Genomic DNA, 24,299 nt, shown 5'->3' with positions numbered 1-24,299 from the left:
AAGAGCAGTTGCAGAACCCAAGGATCCAGATAGTCTATTCTCAGCATCCATGTAGTTGTTCACAGCCATCTCAAACTGAAGTTCCTGGGCTTCCAATATGCTCGTCTCTCTTCCACAGGCACTAGACACATAACATGGTTCACATAAACCTCTGCAAGAAAACATTCACACACAAGATAATATGAATAAATTTAATTAAAAATTTAAAAGTAATGGCTATGCAAGTGCTACTTGAGTAAAGCTTTGGCATACAAGTTTCCTGGAGTTTATTTAAGATTGAAAAAAAAAGGGCCTTCATAAGGAACAGACAACTTAGTGCTAGGCATTTCTTTAGATTAAACACACAAGAGCTAAGTTTGGGCTTTGGTTTGTTATTATTTACATTACCTGAAAGTGTTTTCTGGAATTAACTAGATCTGAGAACACTTTACTGTATATGTCTTTGAGAATGCAGTGAGTCAGGGACTTTTACTTGGGTAGATTTTAAGGAGACATGGTAACCATGGTTTTACTGAAGCCCTACTCAGTGCCTACTTCAGTGGCCAATTTTTTAAGAAGCCTTTTCTATAAGAGAGTAAATTTCTCATATATGTGTATGTACATGGTGCATGTATGTATGTGTATGTGCTTGTGTGTACGTGTGTGTGATATATGTTTATGTATGTGTGATATATGCTTGAGTATGCATACATATGTAGGAGTGCACACTCACTGGTGCATATGTTAAGGACAGAAGCTAATGTTGGGACTTGTCCTCTATCAGGTTTCCACTTTGTAACATCTTTCACAGAACCTGAATCTTGCCATTTGAGCTAGACTCACTGGCCAGTGTGGCCCCATGACCTACCTGTCTCTAGGCCCTTAGCACTTGAGTTACAGATATATGGCACTGTACCCCGATTTTACATGAATACTGAGGATCTGAACTTAGGTCTCCACCTTCACACAGCAATCATTTTATCCATTAAGCTATTTCCCAGCCCCCCAAAATTTTCTTTTTACTTATTTTAATTTTATTTTAACATCCCAACGACAGTTTCCTTCTCTCTCTCTCTCTCTTCTCTCTCTCTCTCTCTCTCTCTCTCTCTCTCTCTCTCTTTCTTTCTAACTCCTCCAATCTCTTCTTCCCCACCCCATACATTTCTCCATCATTTCTCTTCAGAAAAGGGCCAACTTCCTATGGCAAATTAATTTCTTAATGGAATACTCACAGTATAGGAGCCCAACTAACATTTGATTAGTTCATAGTCAAATACATATCAGTACACTCAAATTCAACTTTCTAACATTTCAAATGAACTTCTGAAAACATACTCAACTTAGGCAATGGCACTACTTATTGGAACTTGCCCATTAATAACTTCTACCTTCATGTTCCACTTTGCCCTGAAACTTGGTATTGTCTGTGTCTTTCTATTGTGTTTTTTTCCCCAGGAAAGACTCTAGGCTCACATTTAGAATATTGGTGAATTTTAATTGCACTGCATATTAGGGCGTTAACTTTAAAAAACCTTACAGAATCTCTGTTAGTGATATTTGTTTTTAGCTAAAGATGGAGGTGGGAGTAACTCTCACCATTTTTATGATGCTGAATGAGAAAAATATGTAGCAAAAGCCATTATAATGAAGTCGTTTGTGACTTTAATGAATGTTTTGCTACTGTTCCTGATGTGGCATTCCCTTCATTAAGATAATGGCTATACAATAGCACTCTCTGGAAATTCTGTCTGGCCGCTGTAGTTGGCTCTTATGAAATAATACTTTAACATAATTTTAATTCCCTTTATTGCTTTATTACTTGTTTCATTTCCCGACGACTGCCTGAGGGATAAAGAGTCTACCAAGGTCGGTGCTATTTACTTTGTGTAAATTGTTGACACGCAGATTTTGTGTTGTAGTAAGGAGCAGTGATAGTCAACACTCGAATATTAGCCCTGCATGTCTTGAACAAGTCTCAAGATGCTCCAATATTAACCCATGTCATCCTCTCAACAGCCTAGGGGTGAATATAAGTTCTTTATCATCCCTGGTGCAAAGAAGGTAATACTGACGTACAAATCTGGGTCAAGGGCCTATAGGACATTTCAGTGCATAAAAGTGCTTGTTATGCAAGCCTGAGGACCTGAGTTCAAGCCCACGTCACACAGTGGAATTGGAACAATTTGATAAATGGCTACAGGAAGTGTGGTGTATTATCTGGGTCTAGATATAGGGAAATGTATTGCACCGTGATAAATGATACTTCTATCTCATACATGATACTTAAAATGATACTTCTATGCTCATATAGCATGAAATTGGTGGGTGGTTTGTTTGTTTGTTTAAAACCTTTCATTTTCTGGTCTTGTTTTAACTTTGGTGTCTATTATTGTGTATAAATTATAGGCTAGGATGACTTCTTTCTCTTTTGACCCCAAGATTAAGGAAAAGAAAGGAAACTTGTCTGAGAGTCTCAATCAATTCAGTCTCAGGTCACGCATGAATTAGTTACAAGAAAAAAAAAAAAAAACCCAAACACTATTCAGAGACGTGCCACAACACACGTATTCCTCACCTACTTTTCAGGCTTACGATTCATTTGTCTTGGTTTTGTACACCATGTGTAGTTGTTCTTTAGACACATTTCTGTTCATTTAAGCTATTCTTTTGTGTCTTTACAAATGTGACCACTGATGTCTTGTGTGTCAAGAACACCCTGGAGTGTTTCCAACACCATGGCTAACATAGCCAGTAAGTAGCCTTTGTTTGTGGGGTTTACAGACTGGTGGGAGAAGACAGACTGCAAATAATCCCACAAGTAGAAGGAACACAATCTTCCTAGGTAGTGCTATGAAGACAGATGTGGAACATGATGCTCTGGGGTAGATAGAAAAGGTTTTAGTAGACATTTGACAATCATAGTTTGTATTCTTCTTTCTGTCTTTGACTTTGTCCAAGTTGTCATTGACTCTGAAAGAAAAGAGGGCTACCAGATGGGGAATAGAGTTGACCAAATGGCATGACCCAAGCTGGTCCGAGGAAGTGACAACAGGGAAAAGATAAGTGCATCATTATATCAAAGAAGATTAAATGATGTGTGTAATAACTGCCACTCTCAAGAAAAGCTATTGCATAATCAGTCATTCAACTCCACCCAGTAAATGTCACCCAGTAACAGTGTGTTTAAAGTAGTTTACACAACACAATTAAAGTATAATTATTTGATGCTTTGTGTGTTGGTTTTCTAGTAATTTGTTTAGAGTGTTTGTACACACAATATTGTTATCATTATTTATACTTTTAAAAGCATGCATATTAACTGAAGAACCACTGATAAATGGGAACACAGGAGACCTTGTTTCTCATCTGATCTGGTGTCCTGGCCATAGTTCTGAATAACAAAAAAGATCTTAATGTTCTTTTACTGAAAATACTAGCAACATATCTCTGTTCATCCAACAAGACTCTTTCACATACACTCATTCAGTTAACATTGATGTTAGCTCTCCTGGTGCATTCAGACTATGGAGGTGTGCAAAGAAGACATAGCCTTTGGCTTATGGAACTGATAGTTCAACAACAGAGAGTAAAAATTCATTCATAGTGGGCCTTATTTCTGCTGGGTCCATTGACCAGATTGTTTATATTCTAGAGTGCTTATGACATGTGCCATAACTTCTGAAAGATTTTGGTTTAAATATCACCTTTGGAGAACTATACCATTTCATTCCCACACTTTAGATCTTTCCCTTGCTTTACACTTTTTTCCACCTTTGTCACCATTTGAGTGACACTGTTTATGTATGTGTGTGTTTACTGTTGCTGTGATCAAATACCCTGACCAAAGCAACTTGTGAGAGAATGGGTTTCTTTTAGCGCACAGTTCTGGATTACAGTCCATCACTACAGGGAAGTCACAGTAGCAAGGGCTTTAGACAACTGGTTCCATTGTGTCCAGAGTTAAGAAGCAGAAAGGTGTAGACTAATGTACTCATGATTGTCCTCAGCTCTCTTTCTCTACTCTTACATATAGTTCAGGATCTCCTGTCTAGGGAATGAAGCCACTCACAATAGATGGGTCTTTCCACCTCAACTAGTATAACAAGATAATGTCCCAACCAAGCCCACAGACCATCCTGATCTAGAAAGTTCTATGCTAGGATTCTGTTCCTAGGTGATTCTGTATTGTGTCGAGCTGACAATTAAAACTGTCACACCACTTTTCAATATATTAATTGTTTTCTTTAGGTCTAAGCCTAAAGTGTTTAGTATTTCATATAAAGATTGTCTTGCTTCTTGTTATATTCTGTATAGACCAATTTTATTATATAATAGATAATAAATATTTGCTGAATGTATGAGTAAACAAGATGATCATATAAATGTATAATCATCAACCATGATAAACAAAGGGGACAGTGATAACATTTATTTTAATTTGAAAAGAGTGCTAAAAGGTAAGTTGTCTAATTTTCTTTACTGCTATTTCCCCTGCTTTATATTTCAACATTCATTTCCTAAGAATGATTATGTATGTATATGTACATGTGTGAGTGTGCGAGTGTATGTGCATGTGTATGTACATACATGTGTGTGTGTGTGTATCCATGGTTTATAACATTGAGCTCTCCCTGTATGTTTTATGGACTCTTTGAAGCAGAGATCCTTAGCATACTCAGTAAGCTTTTGTGAGATCTCCTGATGGCTTTTAATCCCTGTATACTCTTTGGAATCCTCTGCCATGTGTGGATACCTGCAGGGCCCTTGTGCATATTGCATGAGAGAGTTTCTCTCTCCTTCCCTGTGTTCTCAGGACCTCAAGTTTTACTCTCTAAGATTTTGTATTTATCATTACTTTTTGGAATGTTTTTGGCATTTCTTTTTCTTCTTGAGGTGCTTTCATTTCTGCTTAATTTTTATGTAATTTTTTTAAACATTTACTGTTTGATTTCCCCTAGTAAGTAGGATTCTTGCCTTATTATACATAATCTGATTCCAGCCCTTCTCTCTCTCTCTTTCTTTAATGACCAACAGTGCGGGGATGTGGCAACTGCAGACTTGTTCTGTCCAACCCTTCTGGTACCTTTACTTCTCCGTGTTACCCTAACGACTACCCTAACACCCAGTCTTGCTCGTGGACCCTCCGAGCCCCTACTGGCTACATCATTCAGATAACATTCAATGACTTCGACATTGAAGAAGCTCCCAACTGCATCTATGACTCATTATCCCTTGATAATGGAGAGAGCCAGACAAAATTCTGTGGAGCAACTGCCAAAGGCCTGTCATTTAACTCAAGCGTGAATGAGATGCATGTGTCTTTTTCAAGTGACTTTAGCATCCAGAAGAAAGGCTTCAACGCCAGCTACATCAGAGGTATGTAAACCACAGGCAGAGCCAACCTTCTGCTTCCATTTAAGATGTGATGCAGTAAACACCAGGGCTGGAGGACAGAACTATGCTCTTTTATGTGAATAGTCAGGATCAGGATTGAAGGGTGAGAATCTATTAATAGTTTCTGAGAATCCTCATTACCAAACTAGAACTACTAGATTTAAAAAATCCTGGTTTCTTCAGAACGGAATTCTAGACTGTCTGTCTGCATAAAATTTATTTTATTTTCATATTTGTTTTCTTTTCGTTTTTTTAAGCTGAGGTTTTTTTTTTTTTTTTTTTTTAGCTGTGTCTGGTCTAGAACTTGCTAAGTAGATCAGGTCAGCCTTGAACTCACAGAGATCTGATTGCCTTTGCCTTCCAAGTATGTCACATGATCAGCTCTGCTTAAAAAAGTAACGATGAAAATCTGTAATTCTAATATCATCTTGGTATAAGTTGTAAACATTTCTATTTAGAAATTATTTTATTTTTGACATATGTGATGCTTCCCTTAAAATAAATTTACTAGAGGACAAGCAGAAATTAAGTGTGTAAGGAAGAGGGAGGAGTACAGAAATTCTGAATGAATGAGATTTGCCTGGAAATATTGACAGAGTAAAAGGTAAATATTAGTGAAAAGTAAAGCTAGTTTGTGTTCACAAAGTATTTAAGAAATATCATATTTTTAAGATCCATAATATACAAACGAAATCGCTGTGAAATTAGCTCCTTCCTAATTTGGCAATTTTGTTTCTTAATTTTTAATGTTTGTGTAGAAAAATTTTAAAAAATACCAACATGGTTGTCCCTGGGTGGGATTGCCTATTGTTATTTTTGGTGTAAGGCTATTTGTAAAAGATAGGTGTTCGAGGCTAGGTAGAAAGAGAGATAACAATAGTTCACAGATTAAGTAAAAAGTTCATTGGAAGAAAGCGATAGAGTTCTGAGAGACACTTGACGTTTTGCATCTTGGCTCATGCTCTAGAATTATGTTATGTCTTTGTGCTTTCTCACAGTTGCTGTGTCCTTGAGGAATCAAAAGGTCATTTTGCCCCAGACGTCAGATGCTTATCAGGTATCAGTTGCAAAAAGCATCTCCATTCCAGAGCTCAAAGCTTTCACGCTCTGCTTTGAAGCTTCCAAAGTTGGCAATGAAGACGATGACTGGACAGCTTTCTCCTACTCAGACCAGTCCCTTACACAGTTGCTCAGTCTTGAAAAGGTCAACAATGGCTACTTTCTGTCAATTTCTGGCTCAAGATGCCTGTTGAACAATGCATTACCTGTGAAGGAAAAAGAGGACATCTTCACAGAAAGCTTTGAGCAGCTCTGCCTTGTGTGGGATAATTCCTGGGGCTCCATTGGTATAAATTTCAAGAAGAACTATGAAACAGTGCCATGCGATTCCACCATCAGTACTGTTGTACCCAAAGATGGGACATTGCTGTTGGGCTCCTACAGAGATGAGATCGCCTCTCTAAAGGGCAGCATCTATAACTTTCGACTTTGGAATTTTACCATGGATCCAAAAGCTCTCTCTAACCTCACCTGTAGTGTGCCTGGGAATGTCATAGACTGGCACAATGACTTTTGGAGCATCTCAGCCCAGGCTCTGAAAGCTGAGAGCAACCTGAGCTGTGGTAAGACATAATGTTCTTGATAGTCTTAGCATTGTTTGGTAAAAATGCTCGTCATTACAAAATCATATACGCTGGGCACAGAGATGGCTCAACTGATAAAGGCTAGGCTTACAACCAATATTATACAAAATTATATATGCAAAAGTTATGTTAAAAAATTATATATGCATGTGTATATGAAGAATCCTCACAAAGAGCTCCTTAGCTTCAGAAACCCTTACCTGTCCAGCTATTCACAGCGTTTGGTAATGAATCACACTTACGTAGTGAAAGTGGGTTTGCCAGTTTTAAGAATTCCCCAGGTCAACTTATCTCTGACAAAACAGTCAAAATGATTAAATGACAGATGAAACCCCTGGCACTAGACTTAAACCACAAGAAAGTAATAAATAAGTTGTAATTTTTAATCACCGAAATGCTATGCTAATATACCGATCCTTATGATTCTGGACAGATTTTCAGTCGCATTACCCAAATAAACAGTCACTATGTAGGACAGTGTATTCAGTGAGGGTCAAACATCCAGCTTTCTATTTTATTTTCTATTTGTATTAATCTAGAATTACAAATTTTTTCATTGACCTTTTATCACTATTTATCTGAAAGCAAACATTAGTGGTTTATTTCAAATACTCTTCTCTCCCAGTTGTCTCTAGGAGACTTCTACTGTGGTGACAGTGGAACTGAATGTAAATTATTTAGGAAAATAATTATATGGAACACAAAGCATAATGAAGTAGACTTTTATTCAGTATTCTTTATATCATACAAGTTAATTCTAGAAATCATGTTATAGGACTGATATAAAAACACACAAAATGGTTGCTATCAATTTAAAATGTAGTAACATGAGTTCTCAGGTGCTAGTAACATATACTTCAGGTAAAGAGAGATTCCACCATCAGTACTGATGTACCCATGGATGGGACATTGCTGTTGGGCTTCGACAGAGATGAGATCTGAAACTCAAAAGAATTTGTATGTGATATTGAAGAAACTCCTCTAGACCAGGGTTTGGCAAAGTGGGAGGGCTTGTGGTAGACAACTTGCTTTATAAATAAAGTTTTATAGGAACACAACTAGGCCCATAGATTTATGTACTGTAAGTGGCTGTGATTATACCAACAAGGCCAAATTCAAATTGTCTGATAGTGACAGATGTAACATGATCCACCATCTTAAAATAAAATTAATACCTGTAAGTCCCATCATCCTAAAATATTTATCATCAATCTTCATGAGTAAAAACTTGAGCCCTCAAACTACCAAAGAATCCTCAGAGTGGCTGAGGCTCACACTTAGACCAGCAATGGGAAAGACACTGGAGATGTAGTGAACCCCTTAGAGCTGGGGGGGGGGTAGATTTTCCTGTGTCCTCCACCTGTGTTTCTTACACATTATGCTTCTGAATGGTGACTTTGTCTCCAGCACTGAAAATTAGATTCCACATAAAATGGATTATCTGGTTTTCTTGGCAAACACAAATGCCTGGCTAGCATTTCTGCATGGATAACACAGATAGAGCAAAGTGGTGGCTAGTCCATTTGAAGAGGTTTTAGAGTTCACCTCAGCCTTCATCACACTTGTAACCCCAACTCCCCAGCCCTGTTGGCATTTTCCTCTTCTTTAGGTTCCATCTGACCTGGTTGGCATCTAAACTGAAAGATCTCAATTGAGAGCACTCTTTATGCTTTAAGTAGTGAGGAAAATGAAGCATATAACTGGTGAGTTGTTTGAAGTGGCTAGTTTGCTAACACACACATCATCAATTTATCCCTGGCAATCTCACCTTTGAAAGCATTTTTTTAATTAGTTAATACTATTTTAATTGACAAAATGCATCTATTTATGTGGTATAACACGATGTTTCCCTATATATTGTGAAATAGCTAATTTAAACTACTACATCCTACTTAGTCATGAATTCATAGTGAAAAAAAAAATGTAATCTTTAGAGATTCCTTTTAGTGTTTTGCATTCAGGGAAAGAAACAGAAACTGGTTATGCTGTTAGCCCTTTCTGAGCAAATTCAAACTTCATACCACATCATTTTTAACTACAACTGTTATGCAGTATAATTGATCCTCTAAACTCATTACTCCTAGAATGTGACCCCTTGGTTGCCAATCTCTAGTGCCTTTATCCCACCTTCTGCCCTCCGGCCCCTGTGAATCACAATTCTACTTTATGTCTATGATTTCAGCTTCTTGGGATTCCACACTTAAGTGAGATCACGTATTCCTTCTATTTTCTTAAACACCAGCTCTGAGGTTAAAGCACCACCTCTTCCTCAAGCCTGAAGATTAGCAGAACTTATCAAATAAGTGCTCACATATCTTAGTCATCTGTAAGTCCACAAAACAGATTTCATTATAAGATAGCCCACTCTTACAGACTCAGTGCAGTTGATTCTCATTAACTTTACAGCAGTCATCCCACATTCCATGGGGACACTATGCCCAACCCCCAACTGTGTGCACCCAGATGTCTTGCTGTGCCTGTCAGGAGGACTGGGGGGTGAGGGAGGGAGAAGGAAATTCCTGCTGCTTAATCATCATCGGGCCTGGGGCTGAAGAATCTAAGTCACTTATTAACTGACAGGAAATACCTGTACCAGATTGTATCTTGGCCATGTTGGTTAAGCAAAACTTCAATAATAAGAAAAATAAAGGGTGTTCTGTTAACATTTTAACCTTCTTTTTTCCCCCCTGGAAAATATTGTGATTGCTGTTGAGAATCATCGTAATTCCCCAAGCTTTCAGTGAGTACAGTAACCAATGGGAAACTGCAATCTCATTCCTTACATTCCAGAAGACTGGCCACGTCTGCCAAGCATTGACTATTGTAGTATTCACTTGTGGTAGAAAATGAATATGTTTTCCATCTGTGTGTGACTGGATAAATTACAGAAAGAGAAAGTAAGGGGCTAAGACAGAACAGATCACATTGAGTATATAACTATGCTATCACATGTCACACATTAAATATAAAACTAATGTCATCAGTAACTGTTTCAACAATTTCATCATTGTACAGTTTTGCTTTGCTATGTCTTTTGAAATATTTTGGGACTATCTCTGAATTATTATTATTATTATTATTATTATTATTATTATTATTGGTTTTTCGAGTCAGGGTTTCTCTGTGTAGCCCTGGCTGTCCTGGAACTTACTCTGTAGACCAGGCTGGCCTCAAACTCAGAAATCCGCCTGCCTCTGCCTCCCAAGTGCTGGGATTAAAGGCGTGCGCCACCACCGCCCAGCTCTGAGTTAATTTTTTAAAGCTGGTTTGTCTTTTTAAAAATCAGTCAATCTTATCTGTTCTTTTCTGATAAAAATGTGGTTTTATCAATAGTTCTTTTTAAACCTTAGAGCATCTTTATTTTTCCTAGAACAGTTTTCAAACATACCCAGTTTTACAACCTTCAGGAACAGGTCATTTCCCTTTTTTGACCCTTTAATTATAGGTACAAGTATCTGCCGTGTTATGATTACAGTTTAGACACTGGTGACTGCCCTTCTCTTTTCACAAAGAACAGACAGTACTTTCTCTGCTGGTTTTATTTATTCAACTGATTACTGCTCTTTCCTGAGGAGTGGTATAGTATGAGCAGCCTAAGTTCAAGCAAATTACATGTATTTGTCCAGAATTTCTTGCACTTCCCTGTCTTAGTCACTGTGGACGTAGAGATAAGGCACAAGTTATAAGTACCCAGCTTTGTTTGCACTCTTTTCTAGAAATTTATGGATATTTCAATGGACTTTAGTTCTCTAAGTTTCTGCTCCTGATCACTAACTCTCCAATTCCCACCCTTTCATAATTTAGTAATAATTTTCATAATTTAGTTAAATAATACACTATAATCTTGACTTTCTTAGCTCTAAAATTTGATTATTGATCCTTAGTTTCATGCACAGCTAATTGCTGAGTTCACCGTTGCTAGATTATTAGGTAATTCTTAACTAAAATTATAATTGTTTTATCTCGACATGCACATTATTCTTTGAGGGTGCTCAAACTCATGAAGAACACGGGTGATCTTTAGAAATAATTGTATATACAAAATAATAACAAAACATAAAATAGGACTGGAGGAGATGTCAAAGGACCTGAGTTTGGACCTTGGAACCCACCTAAAAAGACTATAATTATATACCTGTAATCCCAAGAGTGGAAAGGCAGGGAAAGGGTCTCTGGAGCACACAAACTAGGCTGTGTAATGGAATCTGGTTGAATCAGAGATTCTGCATCAAAAGACAAGATGGAAAGCGATTGAAGAAGATGCCTTCCATCAGTTTCTGGGCCTCCACACACATGTACTCATCCATACACATGTAGATATAGTTGTACAAAACCTACATATACATACACATCCATCATAATACAAAAATTAAAAACATAAAATAAAAAATTATAAAATAATTTATTTACTTATGAAAATATAAAATTCATCTTACTAGCATCAACAAAGAGAAACTTGGAAAACATTTTTTCTGACATTTTATAACTTACTTTGCTAAGATTAAAATTATTAATGAGGATATGTGATGACCTGTTAGCTACACATCAGTCCATTTTAGCACACCTTGTATAATACTAGTGACTCCATTCACTAATGTGGCTGAAAGAAGAGTAGAAAGAATAAAAGGCCAACTACCTTTTTTTTCTCTTTGAGACAAGATACCTAATGATGCTGGCCTGAAATTCCCTGGGTACCAATGATAAGCTTGATGTGGTCCTTCTCTTTCCACCTCCCAATTGCTAGGGTGTGTGCCACCATGCCAACCCAATGTAGTGGTTTCCTGCATTCTAGGCAGGCACTCTACCCACTGAGCTGTATCCCCTGTCCTAACTCGCCATTTTCAAGATTTCTTTTCTTTATGCATTAAATGTGATTCTAAACTTTTCTATTAGCTAATAAGCCTTAAGTACCTTTGAAGAGACTCAAAAGCCAGAGCGCGAACACACAGAGATCACTTAAGCACCACTGATGATTGATAGGTCATTATTCCAAACAAGAGTTTGTTTCTTCTTTCAGTCTCCCAACGTGTAAATCTGTAAGCCTAGAAAACTGAGCAATGAAAGTACAACCGAGTATCAAATGAAACGTTTGTGCGGGTTGTGGGCATATTTCCTTATTTATCTGAGGTGGTGTCTTGCTATGTTCAGCAGTGTAGCCTTGAACTGCTGATCTCACGTGCTCCTCCTGCTACAGCCTCCTGGGCAGCTGAGATGGCAACAGCATCTCAACATACTCCAGCAGTATTTTATGTAGCTGTTTATGTAGTCTCATGCGTTTATAAACACAAGAGTGTAATTTCCTTCTAATTAAATTAGGTCATTTGTTATTGTGCCATTATTTTCACTTAAAATAATTCAGATGTAATTTCTATTGCTCCAGGAGACCATAATACAATGGTATCTATTCAGTATTTATACAATGCTAGCAATTTGATAAACGTGGCCTTCCTCTAAAGAGAACAACTAATTAAAATATTCAGAAGTGAATGGTTACAGTTTTAGCTGAAAGGAAGCCCCAGATTGAAATGTATACAATGAAACTGATAAAATGGTCAAGATCTTGTTTTAAATCATAGCTCTTCTGACATTTTCCCTCATCACCCACCTCTGAACTCTTACATATACTGCAGTGGACATGTAGTTAGCCTAAGAACTCCTTTCCCACAACCTTGTCCCTTATCTCTCTTTGTCTTGGAGAGATACTGTATCAGTTCCAGAAGCCTCTAAGGAGCCCTGGGCTGCCAGCATTGTGTGTAATCTGAGAACTGCAGGAACCTCATCCAAAGGTCTCCATAGTGTTGTGTTACAAAGCTGAGATTTCTTTAGTCACATGAGTCTGATAGGCATGTTAGTTTTCTAGGAGTCTAAAACATGAAGGAAGGCCTGTAGAAGTGAAGTCCTGGAAAGAGTGGACAGGTACAAGGGGGTAGCAAGCTCCCAAGATAAGGTTCTCCCTCTCTCTCCAGCCTCCCTCCACTTCACCACATCACACAGCTTTCCCAGGGTACATGCTGGTTTAGGTTTTCAGTCTTCACAACACCCCTTCCCTATCTCTGCTTCCTTGCACAGCCAGGCTTCCTCCTGTGTGGTTAACTCTCCAAAGCTCCACGGTCTGAGTTTCATTGTTCCCACAAGACTGGCACTGATTCCTGTATGGTGCAGTTAAAGGTTTTTTTCAGTCTTTATCATGCCAGCCTTTCAGTTCCACTCATTGTTGACACACCTCCATTCTGTGAAGCCACCTTGACTGGGAACTGTTTTTATCTCCCCAGATCTCTGCCCTGAAAACTTAACTACAGACATAGCTGAAGTCCGATTCTCTTCTCTTCTCAAACCCATTCTTTGGTGAATGCAAACCCTTCAGTATCTTTTGTTGACTGGTCCCTTACAGAAACAACTTCTCATGTGTGCATTACAGATGCCCAACAGGCAAATGACTTCCCTTGCCAGACACAACAGAAGATAATTCCCCCTCGCTGTTTCCTTTCTCCATTTATAGGTCATCACACACAGTTTCTCAATTGGAAACCTGAAAATTACTCTTCCCTTTCTCTTCCTCTTTCCAATTCGTCACCGAATCTTACACAATCTCTTCACATTTCTTGTGTCCATCTCTTTCAGTCCCTATTCTTGACACTCATGATGTCAAGCCTGAATGATTAATATTCTTTTATCTTCTTGCATCAAAAATGGTTGTTTTTCAAACGAGAGTTTATGGTTTCACTACATTCCCCTTTACTTATTCCAAATGCTTCTTTTAAAAAAGAGTTCTGACATTTAGCTGTCATTCATAATGCATAAATTAATAACTTGTGTAGTGAAGCTTCAGCATGCGTCCCTTCCTCGTATGAGATCAGCATTAGGAGAAAGACTCAGTCCTGTTGTTGTATACTGGACCGTCTTCCACAGGCTGCACTGATAGGCATCTGATTATGCCCACACATTCCTGTAATTACTCTACTACAGTGGTGCCAAGTGTGTGCATTTCCAGACCCCTTCAGTGCCTCATAGGCACGGGTTTCAGAAATCCTGTCTGCTTGCCTTAGTGCTCTAACAACCTCAGTACCTGTATGCTGATTTCCTGCTCATTCGTCTCATCAAGATTCTGTCATGGCTTCCACTGGGCCACCACCAGCATTGAAGCTCTTCCCTAGGCACGTGGGCATATGTTACAGTAAGGCCAGCTCCCACTGGTGCCTCTCTGACAGTAGACAGGGCATCAGGAATTTTTCTGCCCGCCACACCTCAGAAGCTGTAGATCACACTGTCTGTGTTTGTTACAGGAATCTATAAAGTAGTTTCTTGTCAGTAAATGTCACATGATAGACTTGCCTGTAGGACTGGCCTTTTTTTGATGTGCCACAGTCCTTTCCATGAGCCTGAGACATCTGAGAAAGAGGAAACCATACCTTCCTAGATGCCATTAAACGGTTGAGATGGTTTTCTGCTTGTGTGTCTCTCACTTACCTAATTAGACATATTCTGTGAGCTCATGCACCTGCTCTGTCTTCACATCGTGTTCCCACGGGAAAGTTGGGCACATGTTTAAACATTAGAATGAATTCACCACTACAGTAATGCTGTGTGTGTGTGTGTGTGTGTGTGTGTACACATATATACAGGATATGGTGTAGTATATATGTATGTATGCATAATGTAAATATTTGGCTTAATTTTTATGTCTTTATTTAAGTGCCATATTATTTGCAGTCACTTTAGCCCATAATCATGACAGGTAGATTTAATGTAACAAAAAGCATCTAATATTTCTATTAGAAAAACCAGCTCAGTGTCTGTTTCCTATTGAGGAGGCATCAGAGAAGGCTTGAAGTCAAACGAAACAAGACTGACTTGAAATCCCGAAAAGATACCTATGGAATTGTAGCGTTTACATAATTGTATTTACAAACAAATAATTGGCATTTTATGAGTAATTCACATTATCCAAGTTCTGTTTTTGAAATGTACCCTGAATGTTCATATTATTTTATTTACATGAATTGCTACCTGGGTCACATAGTTCATTATTCAAAAAATCCCCAAATGTTTTACATAAACTAAGGAATAATCACATTTCTTTACTCCGTGTGCATATGGCTGAAGCATTGAGCTCAAGAGCTGGAGGGCAATTTGTATTATTCAATTCTCCATTTGAGAAAAGTACCACACAGTCACCTTAAAAGACATTTTCCTGTGGGAGTAGTTGAGGCAGTTGACTCTCTGAAGGTTGTTTTCTGCTTTTCTCAATTGCATGATTAATAATATTTACTTTTTGGATTATATTAGCAAATCACAAGTTAAGTTTGTGTATGCCTCTGTGTTGACCAAGGTTCCTACCTGATCCCGCTTCCTGCAGCAGAGCTGACGAACTGTTCAGATCTGGGGACTCTCTGTCAAGGTAGGGAGCCGACATCTTCTGAAACGTTTTCCTGTTCTCAACCCTTGCTATTTGGGAAGTTGTAGATGTTATTATTTTAATGTTTATCTGAAAAGCCAGAGACAGCAAAACACAATTTCTGGATGTGTTTTGGCTGTGTGGGTACACAGCACCAGTGTGCACAAATAATGTGCTGTCAGGACATACTGGCCATATTGACCACATTTCCTTAAAGCTTGGGTTTTCTAAATGTGAATGCCTACACTGTGCTCAACAACAGCTGATTTCATCTTTTCCCATGTTTCTTCCCAAGATTACTGTAAGTATCTTGGGTATGCAGTCATACAGTATTTTGAAGCAGCACTCATATTCATAAATTGAGGAGAATGCATATTGAATATTTAGAAAAGATTTAAAGATGAGGCCATGAGGCACTTTATGCTATATTATAGATCTTAAATCTTAGGATAAATATGGTTACAACAAGTTAATGATAGTATTAACTGTGTTAGTTATTGTGATCCTTAATGACTATATTGTGAATAAAATTGTTTTTGTGAGTAAAATTGATGGTAGTTGCATGCTAATAACATAGTTACGCATATATGTAATATATGGCATAAAATAATAATATAAATGTGTTGCCTTAAATGTATCATTTTGCTAATTTTCGTGACCCATTTTCATCCAATTGTCATGTTACATGTTACATGCCTGTATAAAACATAGTATCTTCTATGTTCCACATGAGAACCATTGGAATTCCTTTCCATAAAAGGTGGCTTGGTTGAGAGGATCATGGCACAAAGGTGACAGATTAGAAGCGACCTTTGCTCTGAAGTCTTCAAAAATCAATTTATTTTGTATTATTTTAATTTAAGTATCTAAGCACTAATTCCATGGACCAAATGACTAGAAACTCAGCTTTTTCTTGTCTTGTTTTTTATTTTCCTCTTAATGAATAAAAGCATTTTCACAATGCATTTTCATTAAGAGGAACACATTTTTTCACATTTATCAAAGCCATTAAACTGATTTCATAACTTTTTATTTTGAATGGAAATTATTTTGCCAGATATGGTGTCTCATGCCTTTATTCCCATCATCCCGGAGACAGAGGCAGGCAGATTTCTGTGAGTTCAAGGCCAGCCTGGCCTACAAAGTGAGTTTCAGGACAACCAGGGCTGTTACACAGAGAAACCTTGTCTCAAAAACAAAAACAAGAACAAATGAAAGAAAATTATTGTAGCATTATTGTAACCACCTACATTTTATGTCAAGGAGTTTGACATTTTCTCTGGTGCCTTTAGAAGGTAATTTTCTATATCATTTCATTATTTTATACTTGATTGATTATTTTTCTTTTAATTAGTTAATTAAAATAATTATTTTATTATTTTTATTTAATTTATTATTTATTTTGGTATTTTATTCCTCTAGACTTTGTTTATCAGTGCAGGCTAACTCATTGAACTTCTAAGGTTAATCTATGCAGATTGCCTGCTTTTAACTTTCTTTAAACAGTCTCTGGGTATGAGCTCTTGGCAGGAGTTCATTTCCCATGTGTTACCAGCCTGTTGATAACAGAAGTGGGTATAGAATGCACTGTGTTTTCTCAGTTTTCTCTGTGCCAGCTCTAGACCTGTGTAAAATGTTGCAGCAAAGCCATGCAATCTGATTCTTCATGTACCATAGAAAGCCTTGCTGCCTTTTTTTTTTTGCATTGTAAGCTTTTAGCCTATTGTATTAGTAGCATGAAATAGTTTCAACTCCTCTATGCATTTTCATAAATTAGCTGTAGATTGCTTATTTATCCATATTAACTGTTTTATGCTTTTTGTAAAATTGCATCTCTCTCATCTTTATTACCAGCTACTGTAAACTCTTCTACTACTAGTCTACCACCCACTGTCACCACTAATATCCCCGTTACTAACAGAATCCATAAACAAAAGAATGGTAAGATTCATTTGGTAAGATACTATATGTAGTGTGTCTGGAGAATGTACAATTGTATTCCGAGAGCGGGAATGTAGAATGTTCCAGCAAACCTGTGTGATTGGCAACACTTGGTTCATTTATGCATTTGAAGACCAGGGAAACGATCATCATCTCTGGTCTCAAATGAACCAATAGCTCTGAGGATGGCTTCACATTGAGGTTAAAAATTGGGTAATAGTGGTGGTGCATGTCTTTAATCCCAGGACTCGGAAGCAGAGGCAGGCAGATCTCTGTGAGTTTGATCACAGCCTGCTCTACAGAGTGAGTTCTAGGACAGCCAGGGGTACATAGAGTAACTCTGTCTCAAAACTACTCCCTACCCCCTCAAAAAGGAAAGAAAACACATCACTCAATTAAAAGGAATTAATTTTCATTTTAACATATCTGAGGAAAAAAAAGAGAAATGTTCTTTTTTACATAGTGTTTTTGTTAAATTGCTACGATTGAGAAACTTTCTATTTGCTGAGAAATGGGATTTCTCTGTGTACCCCAACAGGCAGCAGGTTGGACAGTACCAAGGATACTGCCTGAGGAAACAGGTTTTAAAAGGATGCTATGATGTGTTAGAGACCTGATTCTTGGCAATTAATTTTTCATGGAAGTCAACTTTGTGCTTAAAAACACAACATTTATATCAGTGGCCATGGCAACAGGTTGCAACTTTTAATCACTTCTTGATGGACACTGGTTACTGTGTTTTCAGTAAGTCACCAAGCAGGGTTTATTTGGGGGCCGGGGGCACAGGAAGAGGGTTAAGGCAAGTGCCTGCCTCTGAGCTCCACTTGGAGCCTCAGTTTTTGAAAGAAAATTTCAAGTAATTTCCAACATTTGCTGCCCTGATTTTCTCCATTTGCATTTCCTATTAGTACTGACCATACTATTCAAATGTGCCAGTTACATTTTCTGAGAAACCATTAGAGGAAAAGCCAGATGTCTTCATAATTCTGCTGCACATACAGATCACCTACATAGTCACGTGCAATTTGACGTTAGTGGTTTCAGTTTCCTGTGATAAAGATAAATTCCAATCAGGAGACTGCCCCACTGCCTTCAACACCGTAGTATTCTCAAATATGAGATGCTAGAGGCAAATGAGTTTTATAAAACTCAGTCCTTTAGCGTGTAAGGTTATAAAACATCTGTGATCTGTATATCACCAGGGTTCCAAAACCCATGGAAAAGAAAAATAAAGCCACATAATTCACTTCTATTTTTCCCTTAGGGCTTCAGGGGTTACATCAACTTCCTCTGTAAGGGCATTTACATTGGAAGTATGAAATATTTTACATATAACATAGATATAAATTTCATTAGGTTTATAAAGACATCTAATCAAGGAAGTACTTATAGTTATTGCATGAGCTACACAGTGGAGATTTGTGATTCTAGCACCACCTCCCCAAGCAAGCAGTAACAGCAGGTACAGTTTTCAGTGCATATTTCACATGGATTCTGGCCAGCCGATGGGAATATTATAATTCTAACTAAGTATTTCCCTCTTTGTATGAACACACAAAGAGCCTCTGTGGCATTCTGTACCCGCCTCACCCCCCAGAACTGATACATCCTTTGCTGCCCAAGAACGTTGACATGACTGCCTCAGAGCCCTTGACTTGATGGATTGGAGCTGTATTCATTTGATCATACAGTTTCTGACACTCTTGAAGAGAGCCTTGTTCAGGCCATCCCTCTCTGCGTCATAACCTTCAATGGAGTTCTAACAAAGCAGGCAAATATTAAAGTCACTTAACATGGCTTACAGTGACCCCATTAGCAAAGAGGGATCGAATTCAGACAACTATTGTGGTTAATATATAATTTTTACAGTTAAAATAATCAGTGTAGCGAAAATACTCTCAAAGTTTGGGGCTTCAAATATATTTTTACCATCTTAGCAATTTTAATCATATATTTGAACTATGTGCTTCTTTTACATTGGCCACCCACTCTTGTATGTGTATTTATATGGAATTTCACTGTATCCTATAATGATGCTCTCACTTCAGAAGTGAAAACTTAAAGGAAATGCAGGGACACAGTGTTCCACAACTATTTTTCATATTCTACTGCACTTCTGGGGGCTTACAGTCTAGCCCCTTCATTATCTTTTCTAAAAAACAAGAGAGAGAAGTAACCAAGTACTCCAGACAAAAGCTAGTCACATAAATTTTCCTTCTGTTCTAATTTAAAATAATTGAGGAAAGATTATTTTTTCTCTGTAAATAAATCACATCTATGTCAAGTCCCAGACCCTCTAATGTCATTCACATATTATCAACATTTTTTTTTATTCTTTGAGAAACTGTTACAGTAAACATTCTCAGGCTATCATCTGATATATTAGAAAATTATATTTTTCCTTGGCTGGAAAGATTGGGACAACTGTCAAATATAATCTCTACCTTATCCAGCCCTTTTAACTCTGAGTCAGATTTTTACTGAGTTCATCAATTATAATCTACCAGTGTAGGGAGGGAGGGAGGAAGAGAGAAAGAGGGGGGAGAGAAGTAGGGGAAGGGGGAGGGAGAGGGAGAGGGGGAGGAGGAGGGGTAGGGGAGGGGGAGGGGGAGAGGGGGAGGGAAAGGGGGATAGGGGAGGGGGAGGGGGGAGAGGGAGAGGGAGAGGGAGAGAGAGAGAGAGAGGAAGAGAACAATCTAGACCATTTGATAATCAAGTAGACTATTTCAACATGACACCCAAATTGCTTCTAATTGTCATGTTCCTATTTTTCTTCGCAACATTTTAAATAAAATTTGCATCCAATACCTAGTATTATAAACCAAGAGAGTTTAGTCTAATTTTTATAGATAGTCTAGGTATTTCCACAAATAATGAATCTTTGCCCAATTTCCTCGACCTTCTCTCAAAATGCTGCTGGCATGCTACTTCCAAAAGATGTTGTTTTTTTGCTTGAATCAACACCAGTCCAACTGAACAGTGAATGTCTGTGATATAGGCACAAGCATCCCAACTAAGGAATTAATTTCACATGTCCTCATTATTGTTCTGAAAATCCAGTTCGCAAGTGCCAATGATGGCACTGTTCCTTCTAATTTCTCACATGTGTGAAGCTAGTCAAATAACAAATTCAATCACAAGACATTTGTGTGGCTCCACCAGTCATTGTAGATTTACATGCCCAATGTCTTAAAGAAGTTGGGCGTATACAGCTCTGCAGATTGCCATTTGTAGTATAAATGCAACTTCTAATTGCCTCCTCATCAGTTTGGAAAAATTATCTGAAATCTAAAATAACATGTGAGTTGGATTTTTACCTTGTATTTTCAAATAAATATACTTAAGTTCATCATTTCAATCTGATATTTTGTAACTTCAATGATAATTTTTATATTCCTTAAGAAACTTGGATGGTTAAGTGGAGAGAGACCTACAGTTAGTGAGCACTACTTTTATACTGTATCTGCAATCGCTCTTTGAAGTCTTATAGAACTAGAAGAGTTACTGACTGGAACGTAGGTAGATACATATTTATTTAAATAAGTCAGCTTCTTCCTTTTAAAAGTTCTGTCAGAGACTCTTCTGGTCTATATGCTAGTGTTAGAACAATGCATACATTGTTTAAGTCATATGGCTGCATGAAGATTTGCAGTCGGCTTTGATACTAGAATATTCTGCCAGAATATTCTATCTGTAGGCAATGACTTGCTGCTCTGATAACATCAGGGGCCTATTTGTGTTTCTTAACAGCCTTTCCCCCAGTGACAATGTTTAAACAGATTATTTTTTCAAAGAAACCTCCCTGTCACCAGACCTCCAGTAGACATTCCACGTTCTCTGGTTCATTTGGTTCCTTTCGGTTGTAGCACATAATTACTCATTGAATACATAAGGCAAAAAGTTTTAAATAAGTGACAAGTAAGTCCCACTGAGTTTTTAGCTAAATGTCTAATACTGAGGCTTCCAAGCAGAGACTACTTGATAATTATTCACAACACGAAAGAATCTGTAATACAGACGGTAGTTTATTTGTGATATTAATCTATTTGTATCTCTCATAAGCAGTGCTAAAAAGCACCAAGGTTATCTGAGTGCTGAATGTTTCATTTTATGAAATCATTAAACTGAAAAACAGTGGAGCAGGAAACGTTTTGAAATGGAAAGAAACTGGGCTAAGTATTTGGATGCTTCGATAAATTTTCAGAGATGTCAGTGGTTAAAATATTAACATTTTTACTGCTTTGTAATCTTTTAAATGTAAGAGAAAAATAGTTACTTATATTTAGTACTCCATCTGGTGGCAGCTTTTAGATACTCTTCAGGGACCTGCCACTGTTTATGTAGACTATCCCTTGGATACTGGCACACTTGGACTTCTGCAGCTTGAATATCCTCCAAGCCACTCAGCTGGTCCCCGATTTGATGAGACCTACTGTGTAGGTTTTTATAGAATTTGAGTTAACACCATCTCTTTTTACATGTGTTCTAAATAGTTGCCATTTTTGAACATGCTCTGAAAGAAAATAAAAATTCAAGAGTACTAAAGCAGTAGGAGTGTTAGACATTGACATAACCTCATCTGTATAAACTAAAGTCACCAGTCTCTGAACTTATTTTTACATATTTGCATAACTGTATGAAAAGATAGAAATATCTATTATTTCACATGAGACTTATAGGACTGGGACTTTTATATTTTTCTTGTAGCTGGGACTTTCCAGAAACACAATTCAATATATTTTTGTACTACATCCCCAAATTTTTATTGAATAAACTTCTCAGCATTGTTTAATTATATGTTTTTAGATATTTTATGTTTTTTGCTTAAGATTTATCTAAAAAGATGGAGAAAGGTGCCTAACAATGATAGACACCCATTCTCCACTTCTCCTTAACTTCTATTTTAAAAGGATGCCCCCCCCCCCCAAATTGGCTACTTTGAGTCAAGTGCCCTGTGGTATATTAGCTAGCTCCTATAGTCTACCAAGCCCTTTCTGTTGAGCTCATTTTTGTGAGGACAAAAAGACTCAACACTTTAAAAATCCACTAAGACAAAAATACAGTCTTCTTTTCAGAATATGGTTTTCTCTATAAAGCCCATTAAACCAGTTAAGGTTCTGCCTGTAAATATCAGCCTTCTCTTTCTACATGGTAAAGAAGCTAAAGATGCTGTCCTTAGAAATCAAATGAAGTCCAACCCAGTGCTTTAACTAGAAGTGGGGAGAGGGAAATGAGGAAAGGCGGCAGAGAGGATCACTGGTTCATTTCCAGTATAAATCTTGTCACAAATCCCACTTAATGTTTCCCATTCTCAAATTACAATTTTAAATCATATACAAAAAGGCATAATTTCATATTATCAAAAAGTCTCATTTCACATGGAAAAAAATAACACTTTATCAGTCCCAGGTATCAGGAATCTATAGAAGGAAAAAATAATAGTTTGCAATTACTACAAGAGTCATAACCAAGTGAAAATTTAGAAGCAATGAATTATCTACAAGAGTAAACTAATCACTAGCTACTTCTAAGCAGTTGCAACAGTAATTTTAACATCAAAATTGTCCTCCAAACTTCTGGTGCCTCTGTGTCCTTTAATTATATGCAATGATGTGATGATGAATTTGTATTGTTTGTTCCACAAGTAAAATATAATTAATTGTTAATACTATTTCCAACATGCAGACGGAATAATGTATCGAATATCTGTTGTGATTCACAATGACTTTAATCACCCTGAAGTAAAAGTGCAGACCAAAGTAGCAGAATGGGTAAGTGAGGTTATGCTATTGACTTTTTGATCTAAAACTGTATCTTCTTTATAGATTGTAAAGATTGTGAACAAAACCATAGCTCTTATTACTGTACAAATTATTCTAATTGATGGTGGTGGTGGTGGTGGTGGTGGTGGTGGTGGTGGTGGTGGTGGTGTGGTGGTGGTGGTGGTGGTGGTGGTGTGGTGGTGGTGGTGGTGGTGGTGGTGGTGGTGGTGGTGGTGGTGGTGGTGGTGGTGGTGGTGGTGGTGGTGTGGTGGTGGTGGTGGTGGTGGTGGTGGTGCTGGTGGTGGTGGTGATGATGATGGTGGTGGTGGTGGTGGTGGTGGTGATGATAGAGGGCTGGAGGAAGGACTCAGTAGTCAAAAGTGGATATTGTTCTTTCAGACTGTCTAGTTTCAGTTCCCAGCACCCATTTCGGGTGTCTCACACATGCTTGCCACTCCAGCTCCTGGAGATCTAACACCCTCTCCTGGTCTCTCTGGGCACTGCACTGATATGTGCATGCCCACCACCCCCCTCACCAGACACACATACATAAGTAAACATAAAATAGAAAACTTTACAACAGTATATGACTAGACAGAAACAAGAGATGTCTTTGGGTACAGGATACAGAAGTGAGCCTAAGTAGTCTTCATGGATGGAAGCAATGATTGTGTGCTCAGTGTGCAGATGTGTAGTAGGCTGTGGAAAAGGTTACCTTCTTCCATCCCACTTTCTTTCCACAGTGTTCTTTTATTTGTTTTTACAGTCAGACTGATCTCTAAAAATAAAATTATTTATTTTCATTCTCGAGCCATGGGTAATATTACTAATCATGAGAATGAGCTCTAACTAGGAACCTTGCCACTAGACTGGGTGCAACTTTACATTACATTCACTGCTATGTGGTTTGCACCCCGGCATCGCTATCATCAGAGGGTAAGCTTTATTAACTACCTCCATTTGTGATTCAGGCTTCCAAAGAAGTTGCTTGAAAACAGCAAGAATGACTGATATCCCTAATATCCATTACAGGGCAGGGGTCATCAAACCTGAAAACTCAAAATCTAACAGACCTCTTTAGTATTTTGAATTATAGATGATAAACCAGTGAAGTCTATGCAAATATTCCAAATTCAGGGGGAAAAAAAAACAGAAATCTGAACTACTTTTGGCCCCAAGTACTAA

The 24,299-nt window shown here is 37.8% G+C and overlaps 1 protein-coding gene across 7 annotated transcripts in view; it reads left to right on the top strand.

Annotated features, from left to right (window-relative positions):
- The window catches only part of Adgrg6 (adhesion G protein-coupled receptor G6), a 138,029-nt gene that overhangs the window by 68,908 nt on the left and 44,822 nt on the right, over positions 1-24,299 (top strand). For 4 of the 7 annotated variants that reach the window (XM_076926910.1, XM_076926908.1, XM_076926909.1 and 1 more), the window contains exons 3-7: positions 5,014-5,355; positions 6,372-6,995; positions 15,346-15,414; positions 17,266-17,352; positions 23,038-23,123. In XM_076926910.1, the coding sequence (XP_076783025.1) occupies positions 5,014-5,355; positions 6,372-6,995; positions 15,346-15,414; positions 17,266-17,352; positions 23,038-23,123 (1,208 nt within the window). The remainder of the gene's footprint in view (positions 1-5,013; positions 5,356-6,371; positions 6,996-15,345; positions 15,415-17,265; positions 17,353-23,037; positions 23,124-24,299) is intronic. The other 3 variants (XM_076926914.1, XM_076926912.1, XM_076926911.1) reach the window with 1 other exon arrangement.

Source organism: Arvicanthis niloticus, chromosome 28, assembly GCF_011762505.2.
Source record: "Arvicanthis niloticus isolate mArvNil1 chromosome 28, mArvNil1.pat.X, whole genome shotgun sequence".
NCBI classification, from domain to species: Eukaryota; Metazoa; Chordata; class Mammalia; order Rodentia; family Muridae; genus Arvicanthis; species Arvicanthis niloticus.
This window is presented reverse-complemented; position numbering and strand designations above follow the sequence as displayed.